General features: G+C 40.7%; 1 protein-coding gene across 1 annotated transcript in view; it reads right to left on the reverse strand.

Moving 5' to 3' along the window:
- Positions 1-829: 829 nt before the first annotated feature.
- Positions 830-12,108, reverse strand: part of LOC309552398 (uncharacterized protein) — a 198,812-nt gene continuing 187,533 nt past the window's right edge. The window contains exons 18-20 of the mRNA XM_082253341.1: positions 11,608-11,686; positions 4,462-4,570; positions 830-945 (exon numbers count right to left, since the gene is read on the reverse strand). Coding sequence (XP_082109467.1) covers positions 872-945; positions 4,462-4,570; positions 11,608-11,686 — 262 coding nt within the window. The 3' untranslated portion in view covers positions 830-871. The remainder of the gene's footprint in view (positions 946-4,461; positions 4,571-11,607; positions 11,687-12,108) is intronic.

Consider the following 12,108-nt stretch of genomic DNA (forward strand, 5'->3'; position numbering starts at 1 on the left):
AAAAGGACACAAGACCTAAAAGTTAGTGTTTTCTGTTTACATACAGCTCCCCAATATTGTGTCCAGTGTTGAAACTTAGGGTGAACGGTCTCAATTTTTTTTTTTTTATTACACTGTATGCATGGTTACTCCACACCTTTTTACTTCAGCAGTACAAGTCAGAGGGGGCGTAGTATAGAGACGTTTAGTGGATGGAAAGTGAAATTTCTGTCTTTGTTACCATAACAACCACTCATATGCTGTCTGATTACCAGTCACAATTTATTTTGATCTATAAAAAATAAATAAATTAGACCCCCCCCCCCCCCTTTTTTTCTTCATTTTTTTTTTACTGTAGAGGACTGGTGACACTCTTCCTCAGAGACCCGAAGGAAGACAATGGCACAGACAAATGGTCACATAGTTCAAGTGATTATGCAAGCTGCCATCCTAATGCATATGTCATGTAGTTCTCAGTTTGTGCTGATGCTTGTAAAAAGACATCCTTTGTTTAATTCATGACAGGCTAGTCAACCTCATTCTTGTATTCTGAAACAGATTTACACAAAATGACTGAATCTTTATTCTGATTCTTTATATAGAGGTCGATAAAGAAGAGACATTTGTCTCAGAGAAAATAGTAAAGTATGAAGAGATGAGTGGTAGAGCCGCCATGCTGAAGTCTTGTTTAAGACAGATACATCAGTGTATGGACATCACCAAGAAAGCTTGATGAGACAGTAGTGTGAATTTAGTAACAATGGTGGCTAAAAAACTCCACCTGTAGAGAACCTATTTGTTCAGAAATGGCAGCAGTTTAATAGATAATGAAGCCAGTCCAATCATGAAAATATCCAGGCACTTTTCTCCAGTTTTCATGTCTCAATCCTCATCAGCAGCCACTAGGAGATGGAGCAAAGAAATACATGGCCAGCAGTATGAGGTAAACCATGACCAGGGCAGTGCCTACAAAAAGAGAAAACCAATAAAATTACAGTTAGCTAGCCTAAATTATATCAAAGAAAAAGGATTTAAAAAACATTAGGTATGCACATGTTCGGTTCGTTTAAAAGCTTCAACCCCATCTTTAAAATCCAATATGAATAGTCATACGTGTGTTGTAGCAGAATGGTGCTCTCATCAAGGTAACTCTAGAACCAGAATCAACAAATAGCTGAACTCCAAATATAATATATATATATATATATATATATATATATATATATATATATATATATATATATATATATATATATATATATATATATATATATATATATATATATATATATATATATATATATGAGCTGCACGATTCTGGCCAAAATGAGAATCACAATTTTTTTGCTTGGAATAAAGATCACGATTCTCTGTGTAACATCTTTTACATTATAAAAAAAATTGGGATAACTTTACGGTTTTGTTTTTTTTTTTTATTTTTTTATTCATTAAAGTATTAATTGCGTTTGAAAGACTTCTGCGCAAATACAGTGCGACATAAAAATTTACAACAATCACCATTTTATTCTGCAGGGTCTCTGCTAAAAAAAAAAAATATATATATAAATGTTTGGGGGTTCTAACTACTTTTCTAGGAAAAATAAACTGATTTAACTTTCAAGCAACAAGTGTAGTCTTTAAGAGGTTAAACTTCCTTCCTCCGGCAGAGGGAAAGAAAAGATACAATGTAATCATTTGTGTTTACAGTTCAGTGGGAGACTAATGCTGATGGGCTTTTGCAGGAGGCTATTTTTTTTTTTTTTTTGACAGCTGCTCCCTCAAAGCTATGTAAAGAATCGAGCAAGTGTCATGTTAAGATCGTCAGGGGGAGTGAATCGCGATCTCGATTCTGTTACGATTAATCGTGCAGCTCTAATATATAATATAATATACACACAGTGCATTGCGAAAGTTTTCGTCCCCCTTCAACTTTGACCTTTTGCCACATTTCCGGCTTCAAAGATATAAAACTAATTTTTTGTGAAGAATCAACAAGTGGGACACAATCATGAAGTGGAAAGAAATTCATTGGATATTTCAAACTTTGTTAAATAAAAAACTGAAAAATTGGGTGTGCAACTTGGAGTCTGCAAAAGACCTGAGACTGGGACAGAGATTTGTCTTCCAACAAGACAATGATCCAAAACAAAGCAAAATCTACAATGGAATGGTTAAAAAATAAACATATCCAGGTGTTAGAATGGCCAAGTCAAAGTCCAGACCTGAATCCAATCGAGAATCTGTGGAAAGAACTGAAAACTGCTGTTCACAAACACTCTCCATCCAACCTCACTGAGTTCGAGCTGTTTTGCAAGGAGGAATGGGCAAAAATTTCAGTCTCTCGATGTGTAAAATTGAGAGACATATACCCCAAGCGACTTACAGCTGTAATCTCAGCAAAAGGTGGAGCTACAAAGTATTAACTTGAGGGGGCTGAATAATTTTGCACACCCAATTTTTCAGTTTTTTATTTAACAAAGTTTGAAATCTCCAATAAATGTCGTTCCACTTCATGATTGCGTCCCACTTGTTGATTCTTCACATTTACATTCTTCGCAGTTGTCAGGATAGGCAGAAAAATGGATGGGACAAAATACCATCAAAATCTTGCCAGAAAGTTGTCAATGTAAAGAAACTGTGGTTGAAGGAGAAAAAAGGTGAATGTCCTTGCATGGCATAGTCAGAGCCCAGGCTTAAACCCCACTGACAATATGTGGAATTACTTAAGGGCTGCAATTCACAGTCACCATCAAATCAAACTTAACTTGAGCAGTTCTGAAAAGAAAAGTGGGCAAAGAAAAGTGGGCAAAGAAAAGTGGGCAAAGAAAAGTGGGCAAAGAAAAGTGGGCAAAGAAAAGTGGGCAAAGAAAAGTGGGCAAAGAAAAGTGGGCAAAGAAAAGTGGGCAAAGAAAAGTGGGCAAAGAAAAGTGGGCAAAGAAAAGTGGGCAAAGAAAAGTGGGCAAAGAAAAGTGGGCAAAGAAAAGTGGGCAAAGAAAAGTGGGCAAAGAAAAGTGGGCAAAGAAAAGTGGGCAAAGAAAAGTGGGCAAAGAAAAGTGGGCAAAGAAAAGTGGGCAAAGAAAAGTCTGATTGTGCAAAGTTAGTAGAGACATATCTAAAGCAAAAGGTGGTTTAACAAAATACTGACACAATGGGGTGATTATTTTTCCAACTCAATGATTCAGTTTTTTAATTTTTATTGTTTTTATTTGTATTTTTTTCAGACATTTTGGTGTTAGATCTTTCACTTGGATGTTATCCAGCTTTATTTACTCAGTGCAGCTTATAACACAAAAAAAACTGTCTATTTCAGTTTTCAACAAAATGTGATTTTAGGGGGGGGGGGGGGTTGGGGAATCTTTTCCATACCCATTGTATATGCTGTAACTAGCAAAAGAAAGGGCTGTCACCACGCTGTGCTTTGAAGCAGACACGCATGAATCACAAAAGTAGCTGGACAGAATGCAAATTTGGCAGGCAAGGCAGTTCATGTATGTGTATTTCAACTCTAAATGTAGCGCTTTACCTGCGGTTTGACTTTGTATGAATATCTGTCAAACCAGCACCATGTGTCCATTGTGCTGCTGTCTCCTGGTTTAGCTGAATCTTCATTCGCCTCTGATCCACTCCCTACTCCAGTTGCTGTAATCTGTTGTGGCAGGGGTTAATAGAACTGTCTGCCCACCTCCTCCATTCAGATGCTGTACTATCACTTCTATGAATGAAAAACCCCAATCTATGAATGAAGGACAAGTGAAAGTTGTTCCTCCTCCATTCATAGGTTATCTTTCAGCGCTGAGGGATCTGTGACAGGTACTCCTTTATTCACAGAGACTGTATTCTCACATCTATGATAGAAAAACAATGAATGCAACCTCTGAATAAAGGAGGGCGGCTGAAAGGAAGCATAGTCAGGCACTCTTGTATGAGTACCTGTCACAGCACCCTCAGCACTGAAAAACAGTGGCAGGATTAGGGGATGAAGATTTCAACTACACCATGAGACAGCAGCCCAAGAGACACATCCCACTAATAGTAATGACTTTTGTCTGCTACCCCCCTAATTCCCCCTTCCAACACAAATCACACCCCCCCCCCAACCTCCTTGCGGTGTCACCGCCCCCCCAGCCCCAAACCCTCACATCATACCACAGTGCCCGGGGCAGCCACCCCTCTTGCCCACCCCTTGTCCCGGCCCTGCAACAGTTTATCTGAACACATTTAGGATATTTCCAGCTTCTAGAGTTGAAAAGAATTGAGAAAAATTACTTTTTACTCTAAAATTACCTTTTACAGAAGATCCATTTTAAAGATCTTAGTGTAACTGATGTGAGAAGTCCCCTTGTATGAAAAAAATGTAAGGGTACAAGTAGACAACATATGCTAAATAATAACAGTTGCAGAGAAAACAGAAAGGCCCAACAAGAAACCAGGTATAAAAACAGCATATTGTATGCATCAACTAAACAGCAGCCCTTGTCTTACCCTGAAAGTAATCACACTTCCCATCCATGAAGATGTAATTCATCAGAATCACACTGAATATGGAGGCCCAAAGGTGAAGGTCGCTGAATATCAGAGTGAATCCTGTTGGCTGAAAAAGTAAAAATGCTTTTAGAGTTATGGACTGTCTGTATGACCCAGGAAGGCTTTGTATCATAACTGTAGTGTACAGCCTAAGGCTGGCCATACACTAGCCGAAAAATCGTTCAAACTCCTTTTTGAAAAACAAAAAAAATCAGCTGTGAGAGCAGACGATCGTGCCATCATGTAATGACCGAATTTCAAACGATAAATCGTTCAATGGACGTTTTTCGTTCAGTTTGCCACATATGCCTAATGCAAACAGTTCGGCCTAGAAACACATTAAACTTTCAATTATCTTTCAGCAGAATTTTCCAAACTGTTCCTTCAATTTTTCGGCTATGAAAAGTTAAAAAACTATTTTCTATTTGTGCCCATTAACTGGACCAAAAACGAACGATCTGACCAAATGACAGATTTTTCGGCTAGTGTATGGCCAGCATTAGATTGAAGCAGATAAACAATTTAAAAAGCTTAGCACCAAAGTCAATGGAGAACAAGAAAATCCTCCCATCCTGCTTAGATGAGAAAGTTTGACCCAATAAACTAAGATGGTGTAGCCTTCATCAGCTTTGCTAAGATCTAAAGAACTTGTTCTAAATGAGCAATTATAAAATAAGCAAAATAAATATGTACACTACACATTATGTAACCTCATTTCAATGTACAAGAAAATTTGTAAACTGCTCAGTGCTCAACATGATTACCTGTGACAGGTTCCAGAACATGGAAGACTTCTATTTGATCCTAAGCGCGAGTGTAAAAAATGAGTACAGTAAAACCTTGGATTGCGAGCATAATTCGTTCCGGAAACAGGCTTGTAATCCAAAGCACTCTTATATCAAAGCAAATTTCCCCATAAGAAATAATGGAAACTCAGATGATTCGTTCCACAACCATTTATTCAGAAGTCCTTCAGTTTATAGTCTATATACAAAGATTATAGCATTGCGATAGGTTGAATAAAATGTCCATTCACAAATAGCCGCTTCCACAAGGGGATTAGAAGCAAAATCCAGCAGGAGCTACAGAGTATAAAAGAGAAGAGAGGTGCCTCTAAGTGTAGCAATATGGTTACATTTAATGAAGGTACAACATTTAGCAACTCACATGGTTGATGAATAAAACAGGCACAGCTAAGTATGCAGGCATCCGGGGAAAAGCTGTCCACATAGACTATCTTCTGCACCGATGGCTGCCAGTCTAATCCTGACCGGGAAGACCACCCTGCAGTAAAGCGATCTGAAAGCGAGGGGCAGCATGGAAGGGATGAAGTAGATGGCGGTGCGGAGGATGGTCTATGTGGACAGCTTTAGCCTAGATGCCTTAGATGTGCCTGTTCCAATCATCAACCATGTGAATTGCTAAATGTACCTTCATTAAATTTAACCATATTGCTACACTTAGAGGCGCCTCTCTTCTCTTTTATACTCAGCTGTGACTTGAGGCTACTTGTATATCAAGACATCGCTTGTATATCAAGTCAAAATTTATTTGAAAATTCTGCTTGTCTTGCAAAGCGCTCTTAAACCAAGTTACTCTCAAACCAAGGTTTTACTGTATATGTAAAAATCAATATATATACACCTCTACCAATGTGAAATCACTATGTGACCGGCTGCAGCTCCAATAAGGTACTGTACCTTAAATATACTGGTTTGGCAATATAGGTTTTTGTGGTTCCTTCTTTTATCAATAAAACGTTTGTTAAAAAAAAAAAAAAAAAAAATACTGGTTTAGGCTCTGCCTGGTCTGCTGAATATCATGCAAATATGGGACAGTATGCAGTGAGACATTAAAGCAATAAAAAAAAAAAAAAAAAGTATAGAACGAGGATTAAGTGCATAGGACTCGTACACTGCTCAAAAAAATTTAGTCGAGAATTTTTAGGTACTGAGAAATAAGATCAGAAAGTGTGCTGCCATTTGAATGTGCATTGCACAGAGGAAACATCAAGACTGCCCTGTTCTACAAAGGAGCACCAGAGTGTCAGTTTGGATCTGAAGCCACGTAATTTGCCAGATATGAGGATTTTCTTCTTTACCTTGCATTTTAACATTTGTTTCATTCAGAGGTCTAAAAAGATTGGCCAGGTATGCAAGTTTGGCACACTACTGCGTGTCTTCCATCAGTTTTGCATATGTAGAATTCTGTCTTAGAAGAAATCAGAACATTTCTAATCTTAACTAATCTACTCAGTCCAAGACTTTTCCCTGTGAAAGCCAGCGGACTGTGGTACAAGCTGTGATGTTCTGCTCCCATTTCTGTACACAGAATGGAGACATGTCTTTAAGGGCCACATGTTGATATAAATTACAATGTTCACTGCTCTATCCAGTACATCGGACAGTTTTGGCAGGGTATTTGCAACTAGCGCAGGGATCCTCAAACTATGGCCCTCTAGCTGTTGCTGAACTACACGTCCCACGAGGCATTATAAAACTCTGACATTCACAGACATGACAAGGCATGATGGGAATTGTAGTTCCTGAACAACTGGAGGGCCATAGTTTGAAGACCCCTGAACTAGTGCCTCCCTGTGAAGAAAGCAGTGAGTGTTTTGCACACTCTGGTTCTGAACTCTGACTCTGCAGGTGAAGCCCTTGGCACTACCCATCATGGCAGCAGCGCCATCAGTGCAGACACTGATACAGTTCTTCCAGCTTAATCTGCCCTCTTCAAGATACTCAGTTGTCACCTGGTAAACAACCTCTATACATGTTTTTTTCAAACCGATACCTGAAAAAAGTCCTCCGATGTGGTCCTCCCCTATGTGTCAAAACATTTGCCAAGAGCTGAGCATGCCCACTTATGTTTGGGGATTCATCAACTTGTAAAGGAAAAATTTCCCAGTAGATCGGATTAACAAAAAAAAAAAAAAAAAAAAACACAGGTTTTCAATATCTGCAGACGTCATTGATTCGCCTTCCAATGGTACTGTCAGACAATTTATTTTGCTGCTTGTGGGCCTAGCATTTGGTCAATGATTGCGGTGCATACTGTCAAAATGACTTTCCGCAATTGTGTGTGGCTTCTTAGCTTTAGCTACTATCTCGGGCACTAAATATCTAGCCTCCAGTACAGGGTCGTCTAATATTGATTGGACCCTGGGCAAGCATTTTCTCGCCCCCCCCCCCCCCAATTCTGAGACATACTGTACATTAAGTAGCAGCTAGACTCAAAATCCGTTTACTGCAGCAGATCAGGCAGCGATTGGTTGTCAGAGGTTGCAGCATATCATTGCCGTTCACTGACTGGTTGCTAGAAGTTACTGCACATCCTTACCGCTCACTGATTGGCTGCTAAAGGATACTGCACATCATTACTGCTAACTGATTTGGTTGCTAGGGATTACAGCAGATTACTGTTTCGTTGCTACAGGTTACTGCACATCATTACCTCTGCATCAAATTGTGAGTGTGGCTAAACTGCACTAACAGTGAGGCATTGGATTTCAGGGGTGCGCTACGTACAGAGGGCAGGGTTGAGGGGTGCGCTACGTAAAGAGGGCAGGGTTGAGGGGTGCGCTACGTAAAGAGGGCAGGGTTGAGGGGTGCGCTACGTAAAGAGGGCAGGGTTGAGGGGTGCGCTACGTAAAGAGGGCAGGGTTGAGGGGTGCGCTACGTAAAGAGGGCAGGGTTGAGGGGTGCGCTACCTAAAGAGGGCAGGGTTGAGGGGTGCGCTACCTAAAGAGGGCAGGGTTGAGGGGTGCGCTACCTAAAGAGGGCAGGGTTGAAGGGTGCGCTACCTAAAGAGGGCAGGGTTGAAGGGTGCGCTACCTAAAGAGGGCAGGGTTGAAGGGTGCGCTACCTAAAGAGGGCAGGGTTGAAGGGTGCGCTACCTAAAGAGGGCAGGGTTGAAGGGTGCGCTACCTAAAGAGGGCAGGGTTGAAGGGTGCGCTACCGTAAAGAGGGCAGGGTTGAAGGGTGCGCTACCGTAAAGAGGGCAGGGTTGAGGAGTGCGCTTTGTAAAAAGGGCAGAGTTGAAGAGTGCGCTTTGTAAAAAGGGCAGGGTTGAGGAGTGCGCTACGTAAAAAATTGCAGGGTTGAGGGGTGCACTACGTAAAAAATTGCAGGGTTGAGGGGTGCACTATGTATGGAATGTAGGGTGGAGGAGTGCGCTACATATGGAATGCAGGGTTGAGGGGTGCACTATGTATGGAATGCAGGGTGGAGGGGTACCTTATTTAAGAAATGCAGTTTTGAAGCGTGCGCTGTGTGCAGATGACGACGATGGCTCAGATTAGGAGCTGGGTACTGGAGCCTCTTTGCAAAAAACATTCCATGCTAGACCTTCTAGTAGTTTGCATTACAGAACTCTGCAGCTTCAGAGTTTAGTATGTTTTACCACAAAGCTCAGTACTTTGTAGGGCAGAGAAATCTGCCTTCCAAACTACTGAAATCTGATTAACTAGTGAACTCTAAAATTTGCGCTACCAACTACTGACCTCTGCATTAAAAAAAACTACTGAACTGTGCTTTGCAAATTCAGAATTCTGAATGCAGACTTCAGTAGTTTTTAAGGCAGGGTTCAAATCGTTTTCAAGACAGATTTTAGTGGTTTGTAAGGAAGAGTTAGGTAGTTGAAGACAGAGTACAGTATTTGGGAATGCAAATTTCAGAGTGCAGTCGTTGGTAAGGCAGAGATGTCTGCCTTAACTACTGAAATTCAGGTTACAAAATATCGAACTGCAAACCATGCAAAGTTTAGCAGTTACAAACGCAGATCAGGAGAAAGTAGCAGTTGTGCAAAAATCCAACTACATTACCCTCTCCTTTACCTTTTACAAATAAAAGATCAAAAAAATGATTTAATTTTTTGATCTTTAGAAAAAAAAAAAAAAAAGTTTACTCCTTCCAACCTGGACTGGAAGGGATGCCATGACGTCACTCCGGCAAGGCCATAGAGGCGATCAAAGAAGATCTACTCTTCATCGCCTCTGGGACTAGATGGCCGCACCATTGGATTGTTTCTCAGGTGAGCATCCCCTTCTGCCACTTCTGAAAGTGTTCCAGTGGCTCATGAGCTGCTTAGAGCCGTCGGCTGTAAAAAAAAAAAAAAAAAAACCAATACCGAGGTTACGGTTGATATCTTCAGCCATACCCCAGGTAAACCATTTCAAAGCCGCAACGTGTATATAAACATATATTGCAGTCTTGAAGTGAGAAAAAAAATAAATAATTTTCACATTGACTCACCTTGGTTTGGCCGCCGCGCAGGTGTAGGACAGGATACCCACGGTTTTCATGTGTTACCTGTGGTTTCTCAAACTATTATGTCCTACATTTTTGGTGCATTTTTTGAAAGCACACCAAAAATAAGGGACATAATAGAGGTCTATGGGAAACCCCAGGTAATGCACATTAAACCCACGGTTATCCTGCACTACACCTGGCCTGCGGCCAAACCGCAGCAGATGTGCAAGCGAATCACAAAAGAAAAAGAAAATGTGCAAAAAAAGTACAGTTACCATTACCAGTAATATATTACAGTAATTAAAACAAACTTTTTTTAAAATCTTTTTATATACCCACTTCTATTTCAATTACAAGCAATCACCAAAGGTTTAAAATCCTGTACCTCAACAAGCTCAAATGCAGCCACTGAAGAGCCTCCTCCCTAGTCCTCTTCACGCTCAGCTTTGCCTCCCCTGGGGAAAAAAAAAAAAATTGCGCCAAGCAGCATCTCCCAGCTCCAAAATCCCAGCAAGCACTTGCTTGTACGCCTGACCCACCCATAGAAATTGACGACGTCATCGGTTGGGAGGTCAGCACAGCTTCCCAAGTGCCTGTGGCAGTGGGGAGTATTAGACAGCGGACTGGCACCGGACTAGCACTGCTGTAACAACTGATTGGCCAGCAGTGATCAGCAGAATGCTGCCTAGGTTGGGGTAATTTTGCATGGCACACCTGGGGACCCTTCACAAGACAACACTGGTTGAGAAACCCTGCACTAGAGGACGTCGGGCCCTCAGGCCACCCTCATGACGTTGCTTTCTGACACTTACACCAGTGGCCTGCTGGAGGTCATTTTGTAGGCCTCTGGCAGCGCTCATACTGCTCCTCCTTGCACAAAGGAGCTGATACCGGTCCTGCTGATGGGTTAGGGACCTTCTTCAGACCTGTCCAGTCTCCTGGATTCTCCTCCATGCTCTTGAGACTGTGCTGGGAGACACAGCAAATCTTGTATGTATGGGTCATCCCAGAGGAGTTGGACTGCCTTTTGCAACCTCTATAGGGTCCAGGTATTGTCTCATGCCACCAGTAGTGACACTGACCCTAGCCAAATGCAAAATTAAGTGAAAAACTAGTGAAAGACTATCAGAAAAGATAAAAAAAAAAAAAAAAAAGGTAAGTCAGTGGCCTCCATGGTAAAAAAAATAATATAATATAATATAAATATATATATATATATATTTTTTTTTAAGGGGTTGTCTTCATTGTTGCCCTTCTAGTGCACCTGGTAATTAACCCCCCTCTGCTACTTACCTGACCAGATCAATATTCCAGGAGTTTAATTGACTTTATGCTATACTCTGTTTAAAAAGTGTTCCTCTTTTTTTTTTTTTGATCGAAGAGTCCAGACTTGCTGGTGAGTGGGAGCACCGCACAGTATTTGCACCTTACTTAAAAGGGACAGCACATGGCACTGTTAAAAGACTGCATGATCGTTAGTCAAAATGTGCATGAAGAAGCACAAGGATATACACTAATCTACGATTTATATACTTGTCATTTTTCATTTTTTCATTAGTTGCTTTAATTTCTCACTGTTTGAATTTATATACTGGTATTTGCATGATATTCAAGGTTCTAAAATGTACAAAATACACTCAGCGCTAGGGGGCTCTGGAACATGTTCAAGACGTTATTTTCTGAATCTCTTGGTAAAAGAAATGCAAAAATGAGGCCCAACCATTTGTAAAGCCAAGACCAAGCGCAGGCTTTGCCAAATACACATTTAAATGTGCAAAGCTGCAGTTTCAACTAACATTGTATGTATACAAAGGGTGACCACTATGGCAGGGATGATAAAAAAGGTACTTACATAAAACACAGAGAATAGGACCAGTATGGGGATCTGCAACATGCACACCTGAACTGCAATGCAAGTTCCAATCTCGATGCTGAGAAAACAAGTTTATTCCATTAGAAAAAGGATACTGAACTAAACTGGAAATATTAACACTACAGAACAAACTTGTTCCTTCAACTCTGATACGCCATACACAGAGACCCTCGGCCATAGATAAAACCTAAAAGACCAGCTTTCTATATGAAGCGCAGATCTTGAGGCAGCTATCCAAATCCCCATGCACAAAGTAATGCATGTAATAAATGAAAAAGAGGAGAAGCGCAACAATTTTGCGCAATAAAACACTTAAAGGTTAAAAAAAAAAAAAAACACACGAGAATTTCACTCACATGCATCCTAAGGAGATTTGGACTTTAGGAACTGTCTGCTCCCGCAGCTGCTCACTCCAAGAAACCAGTAAGCTGGGGTAAGTGATGGGCCACTGCAGTAGCGAACAGAACGACCGGTTCGGTG

The sequence above is a fragment of the Pelophylax lessonae genome (genome assembly GCF_965119305.1).
Source record: "Pelophylax lessonae genome assembly, chromosome: 4".
NCBI classification, from domain to species: Eukaryota; Metazoa; Chordata; class Amphibia; order Anura; family Ranidae; genus Pelophylax; species Pelophylax lessonae.